The 20,754-nt window shown below is 38.5% G+C and overlaps 2 protein-coding genes across 3 annotated transcripts in view; both read left to right on the top strand.

The window, feature by feature from the left end:
* Positions 1 to 4,042, top strand: part of LOC134744459 (uncharacterized) — a 78,618-nt gene extending 74,576 nt beyond the window's left edge. Inside the window, exons 13-14 of one of the 2 annotated variants that reach the window (XM_063678273.1) lie at positions 2,311 to 2,483; positions 3,634 to 4,042. In XM_063678273.1, coding sequence (XP_063534343.1) covers positions 2,311 to 2,483; positions 3,634 to 3,691 — 231 coding nt within the window. In that variant the 3' untranslated portion in view covers positions 3,692 to 4,042. Of the gene's footprint in view, positions 1 to 2,310; positions 2,484 to 2,729; positions 2,747 to 3,633 lie in introns of those variants that run through there. The other variant, XM_063678274.1, reaches the window with a different exon arrangement.
* A 2,573-nt stretch (positions 4,043 to 6,615) lies between these two features.
* On the top strand, positions 6,616 to 20,455 carry LOC134744443 (sodium-independent sulfate anion transporter-like). The gene is made up of 10 exons (XM_063678255.1): positions 6,616 to 7,256; positions 9,860 to 10,030; positions 13,824 to 14,044; positions 14,674 to 14,827; positions 15,884 to 16,048; positions 17,460 to 17,621; positions 18,347 to 18,447; positions 18,688 to 18,873; positions 19,322 to 19,486; positions 19,782 to 20,455. The coding sequence occupies exons 1-10, from the start codon at positions 7,022 to 7,024 to the stop codon at positions 19,986 to 19,988; spliced, it is 1,767 nt and encodes a 588-aa protein (XP_063534325.1). The 5' UTR covers positions 6,616 to 7,021; the 3' UTR covers positions 19,989 to 20,455.
* Positions 20,456 to 20,754: the final 299 nt, after the last annotated feature.

Raw genomic sequence — 20,754 nt, forward strand, 5'->3', positions numbered from 1 at the left:
TTTTTTAGGCGTTTTAGGATCAATATTAGGTATTTATTAAATGCCATTATACCCGTGGATGAAAATGACACAAAATGCGTGTGTACGTCGGAAGCCACTTTGCCTTTACAGGGAAACAAAGAATTTCGTCTCGAATATTTTTTTTACAGAATGCTGATTGAAAAAAGAAATACCTAAATTTCTACCTAAGCAAATACCTAGGATGACACAAAATATTATTTTTAGGTTTAGTATATGGTCTGGAAACTATATATAAAAAATAAGCAACATTAATATTCTTATAACCTCAGAAGTTATTGGTACAGGTCTATTATCAAGACGGAGCGGTTTATGGCCCCCCATATTACGCGACTATCTCACGGTGTTGTAAATTAATGCACTGATTGTTTACTAAAGATTATTTGAAAGAGGAATTTTGTGACCTTTTTACCCTTGAGATAATGCACAGTATTTCAATTCAATTTATTTATTTTGCTAATATACACAGATGCAATATTGGTCATGTCAGTGTGGTACAAATTCATGAGTGCATATTACGCCACAATAGGCATGCAAAATATTAATCTTACACTAAAATTATAATTAGCCTATATTCTTAGCTAACTAATAGGTATACATAATCACAAATTAATATATTATATATTATACATTAATAATCGACACATTGTGAAACATATAAATAATAAAACGTTCAAAATTACAATTAAAATAAATGAAACAGCCATGACGATAAAAAAAACAAAAATAGTCAACATTATTATATTCATTCGTATATTTTTTCGAAAAATTCCGTTAGAAATAGAAATAAGAAGAATAGAAAGGTCTGCTGATTAAAAATGATTTTAAATTCTGTTTAAATTTATCTAAATTACTGCATTCTGTGATGTCGTTATTTAAAGCATTGTATATTTTTATTCCATTATATTCTGGGCTTCTCTTAAAGTGTACGTAATTATTACATTTTGGTAACTCAATACGATTGTGTTACCAAAATGTAATAATTACGTACACTTTAAGAGAAGCCCGAAAGATGTAAAATATAGATCTCGCAGCAATATTGCAGTTTTATGACAATTTCTTGTACATTTCTAGGTTGATATGTTTATATGTTGGACTAGCAATGTACGATGCATTGTCAATATCAGGTGATAACTGTCAAGTTGGCGATAGTCTCGAAGAGAAGAGTTATGGAATATAAGGGAACCAGTACATTCTATGACTTTTCTCTTTACGCACAGACTATACAGCGGTCTGATTTTCACTGTCACCATTTTGTATTTTGATTGGTGGTGATAACAATAGGTATTAGCGCAGTCAGCACATTTGTGAAGAGGTCTATCTATCAATATTAAGAGGGCCCGGCCCTCTGTCGCTGCAGCATTTTCCATTCCAGCCTATTCTGGGCTTTCGTTTTCACCTCCTGGTATGAATGGCTACCTATTCTTCTATCCGTGTCATGTATGATATTCTAGGTCTTCCTCTTTCTCTTCCTTTCTCAATTCTACCCCCCAGTATAATTTTGTTTAGCCCTTCGTGTCGGAGTATGTGACCTATACAAGTGAAGAGGTCAAAAATATAAATATCAAACTATTCCAAGAGAGACATGTAACTAATGATAAAGGAATTTATGAAGATATACGTGTATTTCTTATTTTATCTTTGCAAATATAATACATTATTATTACGCGTGTTTTCACTTTACAATGTTATCAACCATTTCAACTACATGATTTCTACATCAGTATAGGATTAAGGCCTTTTCTGGTACATCGATTTTTTAATTTCAAAATTCACAGTAACAATACAAATTTCTAGAATTGTCTCAAAACTACTAATAGACTGTTAGATATTGTATTTTCTCGTTTGTCACTTTGTTTCTGACAGACGTTTGTATGGAAGCGGTCGTCCATTATCCTCTCTAAAGTTATATCCATACGCGTCACGTTACCGACAATGTCATTCTGGTGGTCTACTCCAAAATACGATTCCTCAGGTGCAAGGCCGGATTTCCGCCTAGGCCCACAAGGCCCGGGCCGAGGCGGCCTAGCAATGGTTTTGAGATGAAGAAGGCCCCCCCCCCTAAATTCTTAGTGCCATACCAAGCCCCTAAGTCTCTAAATCCGGGCCTGCTCAGGTGGATTGAAGCTAAACCTTGAAATGTATAGTTTGGCAAGCCATATCCGCAGTAGAAAAAGACGGCAAATTTGAAAAATGTAGGCGCCAAGGGTCTTCCATACAAAATTGGTTTGCCAAACTATGGGGAACTTCTACCCTGTTCCCCGCCCGTTCTGTCGTGACTCCTTGCCGCAGGTGTTCGATGACGTGTCCGTGGAGCTGGCGATGGCGCTCCTGCAGCTGCTGGCCGGAGCGCCCGGTGAAGAACTACTGTTCAGGGCCGTGGCAGCGCTGGCGAGGCTCGCACACCACTCGTCAGAGGTCGGCCAGCTGGTGGCCATGGTCGGTCCTCCGCCCGATAACTACAGGTAATTACTCTAAGAACAAATTAAATTATTTTCTATGAAAATATTTTAATTTGTGGTTTTTCAAGTAGACACACTACTATTTAAACTATAAACTGAAATAAATATCATATACGAAGGAAAAAATGACCAAAGCCTCCAGTGTCCAGAGCTGGAATCGAACCAGCGTACCCCGTTTACCGGACAGGTGCCTGAACCGCTCGGCTATTTGGTCATTTTTTCCTTCGTATATGATATTTCAGTTTACAGGTAATTATATGATGATGTACAGTCAAGGGCATAAATATATATACATTCCCAAAGTTTCAAAAATATGTGTACGCTCTTACACCTTAAGCGAGGTTAAGACTAGCAAGAACTTGCATGCAATTTAAGTTACACTGCAGTTACAAGGTTGATCAGATACCGCAATTTAACGAAAATTGCATGCAAGTTCTTGCTAGTCTAAACCTCGCTTTTGACAATAAAGTCGTGTTCACATGTTTTCGAGCCATTTTTCTGGATCGATATTTTCGTCTTCGACTGTAATTGCTGGCCGGAGCGGCCGGAGAAGAACTGCTGTTCCGCGCCGTAGCCGCTTTCTCTGTATGGCTGTCTCTGTATACATACTCTTAGGTACCTTAACATCAAGCTGGCGACGTAAAAGCTAGAAAGGCAAGTCGCTATTGTACCTCTATCAGTCATTATACTTGACAGCTGACTGAGTTATTGAGTATGACATCATATCGACCCGGAGATATCCTCTACTAATGATTTTAAATCTTTGGTCCTGGACGTTGATGACTTACCGGCGTAGTACCAGGAATTTAACCCGGGGTTAACCCTTTATTAACCTTATTTAGTATATTTATGTATTTGTCTAATGGTTCCTTTTCACTATAAGAATAAAAAAAACCGGCCAAGTGAGAGTCGGACTCGCGCACCGAGGGTTCCGTACTTTTTAGTATTTGTTGTAATAGCGGGAACAGAAATAGATCATCCGTGAAATTTTCAACTTTCTAGCTATCACGGTTCATGAGATACAGCCTGGTGACAGACAGACGGACAGCGGAGTCTTAGTAATAGGGTCCCATTTTTACCCTTTGGGTACGGAACCCTAAAAAAGCAGAATTCATATAATCAACATGTCTAAATCTTCCATTATTGTTCACAGAGGCATGAGCCCGCGTTGCGACGAGAAAATAGACCTCATCATGCAAAAAGTGAAGTGAACCTAGATCTTATCACCATAGCATAGAGTATATTTTACCAACGCATTTCTCGCGGTTTCATACCTTGTTTATTGGTACTTAGAAATTTCTTTTCATTAGCGTGGGCCGGTCTTATTTATCATTGTTATTAATTTATTGAAATACATATTTATTTATGTAATATTTGCAATTTTAAATGCATTTGTTCATTGGCCGGCGCTGCGAAGTTAGAATTTGGTTATTGTAAATAAAGTTAGATATCGGTAAGGGAATTTTAGTGTAAGTACCTGATTTAATGAGATGTATTGTATTGTTACTAATAAAGATACGGTTATCGGCGGATGCTGACTGACATTATATTTATGAACTGAATCATTGTGTATCATTTATGATTTAATAATATTGTACCTTTCGTATTATTGTTCGAGACATATGTACCTAGGGTGTCCCATAATGACCCAGCCATAGTTACAGGTAGGCGCGTTTCTGCATATCAAGACACGGCCTTAAGGATGAAACTATTTTTCACAGTTCATATGGTGCTCCATTACGACACCCGTGCTATAATAAGCACATTAAAATTTAAAGGGCCATATGTACTGTAAAACGTTGTACGATACACTTGCGAATAGGTAATTCGCAACACGTGTCGATTTAAAATTCCTTCCTTCTTCCTTCCTTTTTCCTTCGGTCGTGTTTTAAAATTCGTACTTTTCGCACTTGTATCGTAAATAACTAGTACGATACACGTGCGAATAGGTAGTTCGCAACTCGTGTCAAAATAAAACTTAAAAATTCGCTACTCTACGAATTTCGCACCTGTATCGTAAATTACTAATACAAATTTAGAACTAGCTACCAATTTGTTAATAACTGCTGTCTACGTTTCTCTATTAATCTTCCGGTGCTTTGTTTCTTGCATGGTGTAAAAGAATTTATTTTAAATACATTTTAAGACAGTTGCGCCATTTTCTTTGACTGATAAATGAAAAGAAAAACAAAGTTAAGCTCCGGCTTGTCAACGATATTATGCACACATATTTCGAGAAATTTGATAAGGTGACTACACAATTCACGGAGACATGAGAGCCTTCCGAGACTTCCGAGACTCGCGAACCTCGTGACTGACACAAGCCAACGTCATCGCGAACCTGTTAACAGCATCATGACGTAGGCTTGTGTCAATCACGTGGTTCCCGAGTCGGAAGAGAGTACCAGGCGGAGTATATTATTATACCATAGTATGCCCGGAAAATTTAGCATTTTTATTCAAAATTATTAATAATGTTGTAGATGCCCCCGACTTATTACATAGAATTTGCTTTCGTGTCCCCCGTAGGAATGAACGTAGTTGTCGCAGTAAGGCATTATTTAGCATTCCTAACAGCAGAACAAAACACGCACGGCATTCGTATATTGGGCGCGTGTGTAGGCAGTACAATGAAAAATGTATGGACGCAGATTTGTTTAGCAGTTCATTAGGCTTGTTTAAAAGAACTGTATATTCTTTATTAAAATAAGGGTGAAATGTTGCAAGCAACCCGATAGTAAGTACTTGCAATTTCAGTAATTTAAGTCTAAGTAAGTAAAGAAGTATAAGTATAAATCTTTTCTCTTTTTTATACATTTATATGCTATTGTTATTAGCCAGTATACTATTGTTTTCATTATGTACAACTACTAGGTACTACAAGTTCGCACTATTTATCATTACTTTTTAATTGTACCTCGATATGTGAATTAGAAAACTATAGGTCTATAAAAAATCAATTTGTAGCTATTAGCTAAGTTGCTCATGTTTATTTTAAGACTGTTTGTTTCTCAATAAAATAAAAAAAATAAAAAAAATCTCCAGAGAATCCTGCAACAGGGATATATCAAATAGGTTGCTACTCAGCAGCATGAAAAAGCAATATAAATAGTTTTTTGCCTGAAACAAACTCGATGTTCATTGCTGCGACACCAAGCCGATGGGATAAAAATGTTGAAAGATGAATACAATTTTTTTCCACAAATTACCGTTTATTTTATTCAAACAATAGGTACCATTTAGAAGTCATTTCTACAACAAAATAGTTTTTGCCTTGTCCAAAATATTATGCACATATTTTGGAGAAATTTGATAAGACGACTACACAATTCACGGAAACACGAGAGCTACCTCCTCAATCACTGTTATCATTAGCCTTTGTTTAGGGTACGGTACGGTAGGCCAAGGAAAATCTATTGAGATAGAGGAACCACGCCATATCGCCGCTATACTTACACAACCTCGTATCTGCAATACTCATTTGATGACAAAAACACCCGTATTCCGAATGAAAGAAAAGCGACATTTCCATCAAATGATTGTTGCAGACATGAGGTTGAGTAAGTATAGCGAATATACTAATAGTAATACACGGCTTTACATGCTTGTAACCAAAATACTGCTTATTTTCGTAGTCGACATGTCGACATCTAGCGTCAAGTAGCGGATTTATCAGTACCGCTATGTCACGAGTGTTGAGACAAGCGAAGGTGTATTGTTCAATAATTTACAACTAACATTACAAGCGGAAGAAGTTGAAAATAGAGTTCCGACATAACAGATATATAGGGCTCCAAATCCATGAGTTTTCATTTACCCCATTCTTGTAATAAAATACCCATCTCTTTTGTAGATATAAGCAGTAAGATGTTTTTTAACATAGCTATAAATGATAAAAACATCACAACCATTTGTATGCTAGAAGCAAATTTTTTGTTGGTACTCTGAACTAATTAGAAACACTTTACCAGCTCTGGTGACGGATATGTCCAAAAACACGATGATGAAGGACTAAAATTGTTATTTATAGGTTGGACTTATTTTAGCAGAATAACTGTAGAAATTAAATGTTACTTCCTACAGAACCCAACGATCCATTCCTAAACATTCCTTTCCTCAATTAACCCCAATGTACACAACACTGCCTCCATTCACCTGATAACTTCTGTGTACCGAGTTACGTCGAGACGATAACTGATCACATCACCGCCGGCCCGGCCGCAGCACAAGACGTGCATTTATCTAGTAAATTAATTATTAAAACAATAAAGCTGCTATTATTGATTCCCAAGTGGCAGTGAACGCATATCACTTACTCACACTTACTTTTCAAGTCAATCGTCATCGGAACGTACAACGATCAATTCAGAATTTAAATTCTACGTGCTTTTCCTAAACTTTGGATTTTAATCTTAATTGATATTTCATCTGAACATCCTCAGAATACTTCTGTGCCTATGCTCAGTTCCATTCTGTGTAAGAAAGCTGTAGTCCTTAATGTTAATGCCGGAACGGACTACAAATAGTCTTAATTATTGAATATGGAAAAAGAGGAAGAAACTCCGTTCCCGACGACCAAGGCGAAAGGTGGATGGCGTCGCGTGCTTGAACAACGATTGCCTATAATCTCGTGGGCGCCGCGATACAACCGGCTGTCGGCCATTGCTGATCTGGTGGCTGGCATCACGCTTGGACTGACACTGGTGCCGCAGAGCATCGCGTACGCTGCACTGGCGGGGTTGCCGGTGCACTATGGACTCTACTCTTCGTTTATGGGTATTTATATCACTTACTAGCCTGTGCCAGTTGCACTATCCACACTTGACATTGATCATCGTCACCCGGCGCGCCGCGGCGGTTCACTATGACACTTTCCATACAATAAAATTTTGCGAACTTTAACGATGACAAACAGTTTGGTGCAACCTACCCTAAGAACCAGTTGCTCCAATTGATTGCCTGATCAACGTTACTGAGCAGAGAACTGTGAACTTCTTATACCATTAAGTTTTGACAGTCACAGGCGGCGGTGGTCAGAATGTCACGCCAGTAAGGGGCTATAAAATCAATTAAAGGGCAATTTGAAAAGCTCTAAGTTCCAAGGTATTTTTTATCTGATTACGATAATGTTAAAATGGTTACTTACGAATTTAACGATACTAGTGCGAAATTCGCAACGTGTGGCGAATTTTAAAACACGACCGACGGGAGTGTTTTAAATCGACACGAGTTGCGAATTACTTATTCGCACGTGTATCGTACAACGTTTTACAGTACAATGGCCCTTTAAATTTTTGACGTAGTTACGTAATATGCTGTATAGCACAGGGTGTCGTAATGGAGCACCAGATGTACTGTAAAGATTATTATTTTAGCAGTGTATTATAATAAAAAGGGTGGCCAAAATATGTGTGCTTTCTCGTTGCCACAGGCAGGGAGGTTTTGGGATTATACTGAGCAACTTTTACTATGGCACCAACCACGAAATCGCGAAAAAAAAAAATTTACCCTCCCATAGAAAATGGACCAGCCCGACCAGCCAAAATGTATGAAACAGCCAAAAATCTTTTCGCGATTTCGGGGTTGGTCCAATAGTAAAAGTTGCTCAGTATAATCCCAAAATCTCACTGGCAACGGGAATGCATATATTTTTTGGCCAGCCTGTATATATGTGGGTGTATCGTGGATCACACCCACCCGCGTCGAAGCCACTGAGCAGATTTTCATGAATGAGGTGCAATCAGGGCCGTGTTGCAATAATAGTTATTTGTACAAGGGTGCAAAGTTGTATTTTACCCGCGAGTGTGGAATTGAAACACGAGCAAGCGAAAGGATTCTATAGTAGAATCCTGAGCTTAGCGAGTGTTTCAACACACGAGAAGTAAAATACATTCGCACCCGTGTGTAACACAAAACTTTTCGCCTCACTATAGCGAGGAAAGTGCGACATCCACAGGCGTTAGATCATCTTCATCACTGGAATAACTAATTTTTTTACGATATTATAACAAAAACTGGAAATTCTGTATTTTTACGTGAGAAGTTTTTAAGTAAAAACTTTGTTGACAATGTTGACATTTCTGACGTATGAAATGTCAATAATGCGTTTTGAAATTGCATCGACTCAACTTGTGCGTTCCGAATTATATTTAACATCAATATTAAAAAACAAACGTTTCTAATGGAACTTTAAAGTTTATGTCATAAAATCATTACATAAAGCTAAATTTGGTATTTTTTATTAGATTCTCAAACCATTTGTTTAATGATAATTAATATCGAACGAACCATTATTATGAGCGTTTTACGTTTTGTTATCTGTCAAGCTACTTAAACACGCTCCATCCAAGGTCAAATTACTTTCCCCACTAGTGGATAAAATGCGTTTTTCCCCGCTTGTTTTAAAGGATAAAAGACAACTTTCCGCGCTAGTGAGGGGAAAACTAATTTGTAAAACCACTACCACACACTAACCCAATGCCGCTAGATAAGTAAATCAAACCACGGTTTCACTTTAAATAACTAGATTATATTTCGGTCACCTTACTTTACGATCAAATTTGTTCACAGTTTGCAATCCAATAACAGAATGGCGCTTGGACTTGGTATCGGTTACCGGTAAAAAACATCCCTCCTACTTCGTTTTAATAAAAGAGCGCGAACGGAAACCGCTAACCAATTCCAAGTCAACTACAGTACTTTATTATAATTGGAGGAATTAAATCATTTTATTCGTTCATAGAATATGTCTAAATTGATCTAATTATATTTATGATAATGTAGATTTGCTATTTAACAAACATAACTTTTAACCATTGGACAACACTTTAGTACCATATTTGCACACTAGGGGATTTCACTCGAGTTTACTTAGTCAAAATATGACTATTAATTATAAATAAGCTTACAAATATTACAAGCGGAACTCTTATTTCTAATAAGTGGAATTAGAAAAGGAGTTCCGCTTGTAATATTAGTTGTAGTTTATTATGCTATATACGTAACCTATAGTATAGTGAAATGACCTTATGCGTTAGATAACTGCGATAATTGGAAATAGAGCATGTCAATATTGTGCCGAGCCCTCTGCTAAATATATGTAAATTATCGCAAGTTTCAATAATAATGCAACTATCTCGCTAGCTTTTACTGTTCTGCGTTACATTGTGATTGTGAATATGGCAATATTTAATAAACTCTAGGAATACGTATGAATGTTCGCAATGTCTACATAGTACATACCTGCAGTAGGTATACTTCATGCTATTGTGTCTCTCATATGGCCGTAGTTATACGTACATTTCGAAATAAAAAGTCGCGACCATTTGTGCTTAGCTATTCAACCAAAGCAGAATAATAACACATTGTTTCCCTGACAGGTACGCTCCTATACATGTTCTTCGGAACCGTAAAGGAGGTGAGCATTGGGCCGACGAGTCTCATGGCGCTGTTCGTACTGCAGACCTGTCATGGACTGCCCATTCAGTATGTGGTGTTGCTAGCGTTCCTGTCTGGAGCTGTGGTCATGCTTATGGGACTGCTGCGGCTTGGTAAGTTGATAAATTGGATTAAGAGACCCACCACAATAGCGTCTTTTGAGAGTCGGCGTCTACTCAGCGCTATGGAAAATGGTGACACCGCGCGTTACGTCGAGCAACTCGAGCAGCAGACAGCACTGTAGGGGACAGCACAGGAGGTCAGATTTTTGGCGCGAGGCGTATTTGTGTAGTTTGTGCTTCCAATGTAGCCCACAAGATGGCAGCACTTGCTTTGGCGTGAAGTGTCAATGTACATGTGATGTACATGTTTATGGTTCCGATTTAGGCCACAAGATGGCAGACCCTTCAACGCGCACGGTCCCTATAGAGTTGATAAAACGCCGGCGCTCGTGGGAGTTTCTAAACACGCACGTTTGTTCCGATAAATCGGTAATTCGATACCGGGTCTAGGGTCTACAAAGAAGGAGATCGTTATTTTACTCGAAGTCACAAAGAAACGGTAAGTACTCTATAATCTAGTTTACCCTTCTTGGTATTGGAGTGGACTAATAAATTCAGACTTCAAGGATCCTCGATTTATATCTCTTAGGTTTATAAGGACCGGTACAGTTTGTACCTATCAATTTAACAGGCACGGTTTAAAGACCTTGCTTTCAATGACAAAGACGAGCTGGAGGTCTCGAAGGAAAATTTTGGAACTGTTGGATGTCTGGCTAAAAACATGGAGCCAGTAGCAAAACAGGAGCTTTCTCCAGTTTTTTGCGCATCGGCAAAACATGACGGTCTTAAAAAGAGGTTTTTTATGGATTTTGATCTTCCAAAATTTATGAGAGTTTACATTGGTGGCAATTTAGCATTTAAGTTTTATTACATCCAAGTGTTTACCAAAATGATAAAAAAGTCTTAAGATAAAAAAAAGCCTTTACTAACCTACATAATTATTTATAATACGTAACACAATAAAGATAATATTAATAGTAGTACATAATTGCATGTAAAAATACTTGTTTAAACTAACTTTTATATAACACTGATTTGAACTTTTACGATTTTTACTCATTATTATTCACAACGACGGGACTTAATCGAATAAAATAAGTTTTAAATTTACCTCCGACGTTTCGAGGACGGCGTTGTCCCCTTGGTCTCGGAGAAGACTGGCTCAAGTTGACATCAACATCTTCTATAGGCGCGTTTTTCAGCCAGTCTTCTCCGAGACCACGGGGACAACGCCGTCCTCGAAACGTCGTAGGTAAATTTAAAACTTATTTTACGCCATTAAGTCCCGTCGTTGTTAATAATAACTTTTATATAGCCTGATTGACGTATGTAAACCATATGTAAACATATTTTGTGTGCGGCTGATAAAAAAGTGACTGGATGGATTATTAAACAGCTGTTTAGTGTTACGCGCAAACATCTCGACTGACGTTACTTTTTTAATTACAATTGCAAATAATTACATTAAGATAACGTTGCTTTATTAATTTGATTATATTATGAATGGGTGGAGAAGAGTAAACAATACGTCCATCATTTCCATCAAAGAAAAATTCCGCACCTAATGTACATATCTATTTACATTACAATATTTCGAAATAGCTGCGGGTGTTTATTACACGGTTAATTACAAGATAAATAACGACACAAAAAAGCTTTTATCAAAATTTTAAATAATTTATTTACTTCAACTAATTGAAAAATATTGAAGGTGTCATTTATCACAATGAGAACTTTGTCCAAGCAAAACAATTTCACTTGTCCGGAACACCGCAGGCGGAGCATTCGCGCCCTTATGTCGCTGTTCAATGAATTTAATTAATACGACTGCGAGTCAAGAGCTATTCATCACGATATCGCAGCGGAAAATTATTTGAGACCTATAATTAGATATGTTGATTAGGTGCAAGTTTAACTGCGACGCGGTACACTGACCACACTAACTTTGATCAAACTTGGAGTAAGAACGCATACATATCCCTTTAAGGGGCTACCTGAGGTTTTCATCGATTTTTGACAAGTTTTGAATCGTATCTCCTACTTTTGCACTACATATAGAATTATAAGACAAGCGGATATCGGTTCTTCAATCTTTTATCTCCATTTTTGTCTACCGGATTGTGAAAAAAATGAAAACTTATTTATTTATGATTGTTTTAAACATTGTCTAAAGAAACACTTTTTTCGTATCTCGATTCCTTTGAAAGATCTTACTTATACGAAATCTACATATTTGGGTTCGTCTTAGACGTCTCTAAAAATTTTTCTAAGGTTTTGATTTTAACATAACATAACAAAAATTATGGCCAGAAAACCAGTTTTTGGCCTAAAATTGTTCAACTTTGATGCCAAATATTTCGAAAACAATGAACTTTGAAGTAAATATGGGATACTATATTGCTAAAATCCGTTGCTGTTAATATGATAAGCTACAAAAAACATTAGAAAACTAAGGGATTCAAATCGAAGGTCATTGGGGCATGGGATCCCCTTAATACTTAACACTTTTGGCATAAAAAATAGCGTGGTATGAACTGGGTGGTGGAGGCATTTAAAAATAAAAATTCTAAAGAAATGGGTCAGTTTATTAACTTTTATATGGGCGGGCGGAGGTAGGTGTGATAAATTTAAATTCGATTTTCTGACTAACGAACTTCCAGACCAGACGATATAACGGAGCCACGCAGTTTTATCGCCTTAATAGTGTTGTTTCAAGTCTATAGGAATGGATCGTGTTGCCTGATTTAAAATTGAAATAAAATAAAATATAGGTTCCACAGGATATAAACGGAAAAAATTAAAGAAATAATTTAAGAAAATGAACAAAAACAACTAAAAAGTAGGCACCTAGGTGTAACGCGTCAAAAAGAGTTCTTCAATGAAGATAAGGAAATTCCTAAGAAATCAGAAAACTAATTTTATAATAATGTACCACGCTTACTTTGAACAAACTTGGCAGTAAAAATGCATGGGTACATTGGGTACATTACATATCCCTATAAGATCTATACTTGACGTAGCACAGAAATTGAAAACATAGCGTGGTCCGCACGTCTGTCCATTCAATAAAAGTAAAAATAGAGTCCTAGGGTCAAGGCGGAAATAGTGGCTCAGCTCGAACAGTGGCTCAGTCGCCCAAATATCGCCTGGTATTAAAATTAGGTTGAGTGAGCCACTGTACCAGACCTTTTTCGACCGAGCCACCGTTCCCTTGACCCTATTCAAAGATAACATACAGTTTATTAATATACTGTTTGTTTTTATGCAGTCAATCTCATAGCCAAAATAAATGACCAAAACTATGTACTACAGAGCATTGTACTACGATAAGGAGTTATCTTAGTATTTCGCTAGTCTGTTGTCTGCAGGCTGACTAGGTCGATAAGTAGGGTAGGTTTAGGTCGGTAACCAGACTGGTGACACACAAGTGATGTTTGTGGTTATAAAGAAGAGACGACAAGCAAACAACAGTGATAGGGTCAGGTGGATGCTCTGTTGCTTGAATTGTAGGTCACCAGTTACATCGAATAAGTGGCCAAGGTGTTCACAAATACACACACACACACACACACACACACACACACACACACACACACACACACACACACACACACACACACACACACAATCACAAGACGTTAAAATGCATGTTTAGATATTTAGAGCACCTTGGCAGCTCCGATATATCTGATGGCGACTATACAAAGCGTTGGGTATACAGAATGTGCCAGGAAACTGGAAGAGACATTTCCAACAAGGTTTCCATAAGTCCTTGCTCCTGAATTTAGAGGTCCCAGATCTTTTTAGGGTTATAATTTTAAAAGTCAAAAAAACCTCTTTCCAGGGTTCCTAGTAGATCTAATATCGCCTTCAGTGACCAGCGGCTTCACGTCCGGCACCGCCGTCATCATCGTCGTGACCCAACTGAAGGGACTTCTCGGTCTCAGCTTCTCTGCGGAGTCCATTCCTGAGAACCTGACCAATATTGTGCAAAAGTGGGGGCAGGTGCAGGTGCCTGATGTGCTGCTGAGTACTGTGTGCTGCACGGTGCTACTGCTGCTTAGGGTAAGTCGTGTAACATCTTTAGGGTTGCCAGTGGATAACATCGCCTTCAGTGACGAGTGGTTTCACGTCTGGGACTGCACGGTGTTACTGCTTTAACTGCTACTTAGGGTACATCAAGATCAACATTTTTCATCCTCCTAGTAGGTAATATCCCGGCTTTTTGCCACGGCTCCTGGAAGCACAGATTTAATATATACGCTAGATGACGCAAATATCACGATTTGTATTGAAAACAAGCGTGCCGACTTTTTCATACAAAATTTACGCATAATAATTTAAAACTACTTACCTGTGATAGCAAATATGTTTTTGTCTTTGGGCTGTTGCAGTTAATTATCACGCAACGAGGCATTTTTTAAGTTTTCACGGACGTCGGGCTGCAACAACTGACGCGCGTGGACTGTCAAGAGCGACAGTCAACCCCGAAGCTTTGTCGGGGTTGGGACACACGCGAAGTAGATGCATTTGCGTCATTTATGGTATAAGTATCTGTGCCTGGGAGCCTAAGCCTACAGGGGTCCGTTGGGCAACTAATCCTATGAATTGGCGTAAGCACAATTTTTTACGAAAGCGACTGTAATTTTTCTACGAAATACACAAAATAATGAAGTCTTTATTTTCCTTCGCAGAAGCTAAAGGACATTGACGTAGGCCCAAAACGTGCCGTCCTGGAACGAGCTCTATGGTTGATCTCCATCAGTCGTAACGCGTTAGTTGTCACGTGTGCGGCCTTCTTTGCGTACCACGCCTGCGACCATGAAAAACCATTCATTAAACTTTCTGGTATGTATCATGAGTCCTCTTCATTCTGTTTAAATAGCTTTAATAAACCCTCGTAGTGGCAGGATGCCGGGAAACGCTTCAAAATTAAGCTAATCAGTAATAAATTCTGTTCTGATTACTTAGACGCCCAAATAGAGTCTTGACTTTCGACTTTACATAACGTCACAGGGTTTTTCTGTCTCAGAATTTCTAGTTAATTGCAAGTAGCTTGAGTGTTGTTACTTTGGGTATCAATATACAACAAGGACTGAGAAAGCTTTATATATAGGGGCCGTGCGTTTGGAGGGTCTGCCATCTTGTGGGCTACATCGGAAGCATAAACTTCACATTTACGCCTTGCGCGAAAAATCAGACGACTCCTGTGCTGCCCCCTACAGTAATTCATGCACGCTCCCTATAGTCCGTAGAGATCGCATAGTAGGGTTGTTTTCTACTCATGCAATCAGTTGTGCCATGAGTCATGACAGTGCCACCAATAATCGAACCTCTTTTACCTCAGCTTGGATAACGATAACAAGAACAAATCTGAGTCAGGTCAGGTATCCTACATACCGTTTAAGTCCTGTGACATCATATAACTTAACTTTGATTACGGTAATAAAACTAATTATAAATAACCTAGTTGCTTATAAAATAAAATAAAAATAAATAAAATAAAAAGCTTTTATTTCAGGCATTTACCCATATTGCGTACAAAATTAAATACTACTTAACAACTAATTGACACTGTAAAGGGGTGCTAGTCATGTTAAAAATAAGTCTAAAGTCTAAATCTAGTTCAGTCATTTTCTGTTCTGATCCATGTGAACAGAAATCCAGCGCTTAAACACCGGACTCCTTATATCGTCAGAAACAGCCACAAGTATTTTGTTGTCGGAACAGCGCAGTCTCCTCCAGAACGAGGCAACGCGGGATCTAATTATCGCGAAAAAGTCGGGGACCCCCGCGTTATACATTAACATGATTTTGTTAGTCAGGTCATCGCAAAGTACAAACTAAGAAAGTACTTTTTAGATGAAGAAAAACAGTGCTTAATAAGCCCCTTATTTTTTACAGGCAAAGTGGAACCAGGCCTGCCGCCCCTCTCACTGCCACCATTCAGCGTACCTCACGGGAACGGCACCACTAGCTTCATCGAGATGGTCCAAGAGCTAGGCTCGGCGGTCATCATGCTGCCGATCGTCATGGTGCTCGCGAACATCGCTATCGCTAAGGCTTTCTGTGAGTATCTCTCATCTCATCATCTATATCTTAGCGTCTATCTCGCTTATTCAGCGTACCTCACGGGAACGGCACCACTAGCTTCATCGAGATGGTCCAAGAGCTAGGCTCGGCGGTCATCATGCTGCCGATCGTCATGGTGCTCGCGAACATCGCTATCACTAAGGCTTTCTGTGGGTATCTCTCATCTCATCATCTATATCTTAGCGTCTATCTCGCTCATTCAGCGTTCCTTGCGGTAAGGCAACGGCATCACGAGCTTCAGATGGTTCAAAAACTAGCCTCGACATGGTGCTCGCGAACATCGCTATCGCTAAGGCTTTCTGTGGGTATCTCTCATCTCATCATCTATATCTTAGCGTCTATCTCGCTCATTCAGCGTGCCTCACGGCACGCCAACGGCACCACGAGCTTCAGATGGTTCAAAAACTAGCCTCGTCATGGTGCTCGCGAACATCGCTATCGCTAAGGCTTTCTGTGGGTATCTCTCATCTCATCATCTATATCTTAGCGTCTATCTCGCTCATTCAGCGTGCCTCACGGCACGCCAACGGCATCACGAGTGGTTCAAAAACTAGCCTCGTCATGGTGCTCGCGAACATCGCTATACAGGTCATATAAGTCACTAGACAAACCCTTTGTGAAAATATAAAAGAAAATATAGTTGGTCAAGCAAATCTTGTCAGTAAATAAGAATAAAAAAACCATACTCATCCTTTTCTTTTGGGTGCAGGGTGGGTTGTAGTACTAGTGTAAGACAAAGATAGCATGATTCTCTCTGTCTATGTTTGAAATGAGACAGTCCTTTGACAAACTATAAATAGGTAGTTCGCTCCTCGCCTGCTACCGTTTGACGTTACCCAACATGTTCTGTAATCTGTGTTAGTCATAAATTGAATCTTCTGAAACATTAATTATTTCTGATATTATGTTCCTTAACTTTGAAGCACCGCGTTTCTGACGCAAAGAGTGACGTCTCTAATGGAATACTAGTCCAGCCCAATCACTTGACGTGTTTTAAAATAAAATTTTTAGTTTATAAAGTATAAGTAATTAGGTAAGGTAAAGTAAGGTAGGTAAGGTAGGTAGGTTTATAATAATAAAAAAAAAACAAAAAAAAAAAGGTAGGTAAGGAGGTTGCTTTACAGGGTGCCTAGTCAAGATGCCAATGCACTAATATGTAAGAGTGATAGAGACAGAAAGCGTTTTGTTGTAGCACAAACGAACGTATTTTCGCGAATTATTGATGGAAAATTATTAAACCCCAAACCTGAGTCGTTGTCAGCTTTCTTCCATCTTCCTGGCCTTCGTAGTAAAGTAAGGTTTGGAAATTACGCTCACTCAAATTTCTCTCTACTTTTAATCTGAAACCGCCCTACGTTTCAACGGACTTACCTATTTCTCATTTCAGCATCGGGCGGCCGCGTAGACGCAACGCAAGAAATGCTGACACTGGGTATATGTAACATGGCGGGGTCGTTCGTACACTCCATGCCCACCACCGGCGCCTTCACGCGCTCCGCTGTCTCGCACTCCAGTGGCGTCCAGACGCCGGCCGCTGGGCTATACTCAGGTAAACAGTAATAATATATTATAGAGATGTTAGAAATGCTGACACTAGGCATATGTAAGTAACATGGCGGGGTCTCTTACATTCCATGCCCACCACCGGCTAATTGAAGATTCCAAAGAGTGAAGTAAGTATGAAGAAGAAGATTCCTCCGTTCAGGTATCAGGTAATAGAAGCAAGAAAATAGCACTTACCTTTTTAGCCTCCACCAGACAGGAATGAAGGGAGGTTTTACTCAGTCTTTCCACTGGATGAAATTTTATTATCGGGATTCAAACACATTTAGAAATATATAATATATAAAGCGCAATTTTATCTGTATCGGATTTGCTCAATAAAAAATGTTTTTATAATATTTTAATGTAAAATACATTCTTTTGTTTGAGCTTTATTGAATTTTATAAAATTAATTGATTCATCAATATTTTTAACGGAACTTACAGAACTAAAATAAAATGAGTGAATGAACAAATGTTTCATTCGCTTTATTGCCATATTATGAATTTATATTTACCCTGCTTTGTTCCAATATATTGTTATAGTCTGCCAAACAACTTTGTCCGTAGACAAAGGCGCGAAATTCAAATTTTCTGTGGGACGACAACCCTTTCGCGCCTACATTATTTAAATTTGCTGCTTTATTCTACTGAAGAAAATGGCTTGACGGACTATATTGAATTAAATAGTGTCGATATAAAATACATAAATCACCGTGATAAACATTTCAGCTGTCATCGTGCTAATGGCGCTGCGATTTATGACATACTACTTCAAGTTCATTCCAAAAGCCTGTCTCTCGTCGGTACTCATCTGCGCCGTAATTTTCATGGTATGTAACTATTTCAGAACATTTTTTTATGTTGGTAACTGTATTTTAGACGACCAGTTTGGCCTAGTTGGTAGTGACCCTGCCTGTGAAGCCGATGGTCCTGGGTTCGAATCCCGGTAAGGGCATTTATTTGTGTGATACTTGCAGGACGACCAGCTTCATGGGTAGACTTTGTAACATGATAATCCCTAACAAAATGACATTTTAACTAATATAATGATTTTATATATTTCTTCGCAGATTGACTATGGTACGGTGTTGCGTCTATGGCGAACGTGTCGCTCGGAGCTAGCGGTTCTACTGCTGACATTCGTTGTGTGCCTTGTGGACAGCGTAGAGCGCGCTGTACTAGTTGGCGTGCTGGCCGCCACCGCCGTCCTGCTGCGCGGGGTCATGCGGCCCGCGATTCACCGACACACTGTGCAGGTCACTCAGCACCCTAGCATATGTGGGCTGCGACAGTATGTTGCGCGTGAGATTCTTTCGCGGCCAACATGTGCTCAATGATGTGATGTGCATTTTGATTAGCTTCTCTTAAAAGTTCTACACGATAGACAAACTAGACCTAGATGCCAGTGACATAGAAGTTTGCATCTTCGACATAAACTGTGCACAAAACGATAATCTTATAAAGGTCGCTGATTACGGAATCTGTAAAATTTTGAAACCGATTAAGTGAAGATACTTGGGAAGCTTGCATCTAGTAGAAAGCGTCTATAATAATGACGATAATAATAAAATTAACGGATTCAATCATTTTAAAACAGACAACATAATAGGGACGTTAAGTACCTAAATAAAATTTGTCTGCTCTCTGAGATTCGACTGTAAACCACAGAAAACGTCTAACAACAGTAACAACATTATTTTACAGGTGGGCGGTATAGAAGCGACGCGCGTGCGACCTACGCTGGCGCTAATATTCCTGAACGTAGAACACGTTACGGCCCGCGTGACTGCGGCTGCGCGGACGCGGCCTAACGCGCCGCTGTTGCTGGACTGTAGCGCGTTGTCGCTCATAGACGACGCCTCACGACAGGTAAACTTACAAATTGGAATAATAAATGTTCAATTCTTAAAATACAATTATCATTATTAACTCTGCCTTTATTATATGACCTACCCTACCTACAGCTAGGCGTAGGTCTCAAATTATTAGATTTACTACTACAGTCATGACCTCTTTGAGTGGCCATGATCTTCTCATCAAGAAGCTATAAAGATCGTGCGAACACAATTTAGACTATTATAATTATGATTCTAGAAAACTAGAATTGCGAACGCGCCTGATACATTAGAATAGCAAAAGCTCACGACCATTTTCCATTCTGCAGGCGTTGGAGCGTTTAGTCAAAAAGTTCAAGAGCGTTGACCAGAAACTGATCGCGTACAACGCGTCTCCGGAGGTATTAAAGAATCTTCAACGAGTTGAAGGATTAGATCAACGAGCATTAAGTGCCACCACTGCGATAGATGCGCTTACAGCTGTTACCGAAACAAACGAACACATTGTCGAGACCACGGCGCTGCTGAAAACTTAGCCGATTGAATGGATAAGGATATATTTTAATGAACGAATGTAGTTTTCCGAAGTGTTCGATGTGATGGCTTTAAGCTTCTGTAATAAACCCTTTGATATGATGATTCTTATTGATGAAAATACTAGTTTAAAGTTTTATGTATGAAGTGTGCTGTGCTGTGATTTTTAGACTAATATTAATATTATTAATTAAGTAATATTAACAAAATCTCAGTATTATACAACTGAGTGGTAATATAAACAAGTATGATAATAGTTGTAAGTAACATGCCAAAAAAGGAATTATGTATGATACATTTTTAAGATGTAGGGTTGTGCGGTTGTGCGTAAAGTTTATGAAACTTATTTTTTATTTGTATAATCTTTAAACCATTGTACTTTTAGTGTTGAAAATACATAGTGTCCACACTGTTAGAAATAAGTAAATAACTACATATTTCGGAATTGTTAATAAAATTCTTAACTTCACTAAGCCTTTTTTTTAACCCAGTACAAAATAAAAAAACTTATTACGATTTTAATTTACTTCGAAATCCTTTTAAAAGCGGTCTGTCTGTAGATGCGACAATTTTACCGTAATTATTAATCAGTCAATAAATACGGACGGAAATGGGACCGTTACTTAAAATTACATAATATTTTTCTTTCCTTCTAAATAAGTCCTACTTAAGGCCGTTCCCTGAGCCAGAAGGCGAAAAATCTCCTTATATGATCATATTTATCTAAGAGACTATTAAGAGATTATTCGTAGACGTGTAAAAACATTT

This window comes from Cydia strobilella, chromosome 9 (assembly GCF_947568885.1).
Source record: "Cydia strobilella chromosome 9, ilCydStro3.1, whole genome shotgun sequence".
NCBI classification, from domain to species: domain Eukaryota; kingdom Metazoa; phylum Arthropoda; class Insecta; order Lepidoptera; family Tortricidae; genus Cydia; species Cydia strobilella.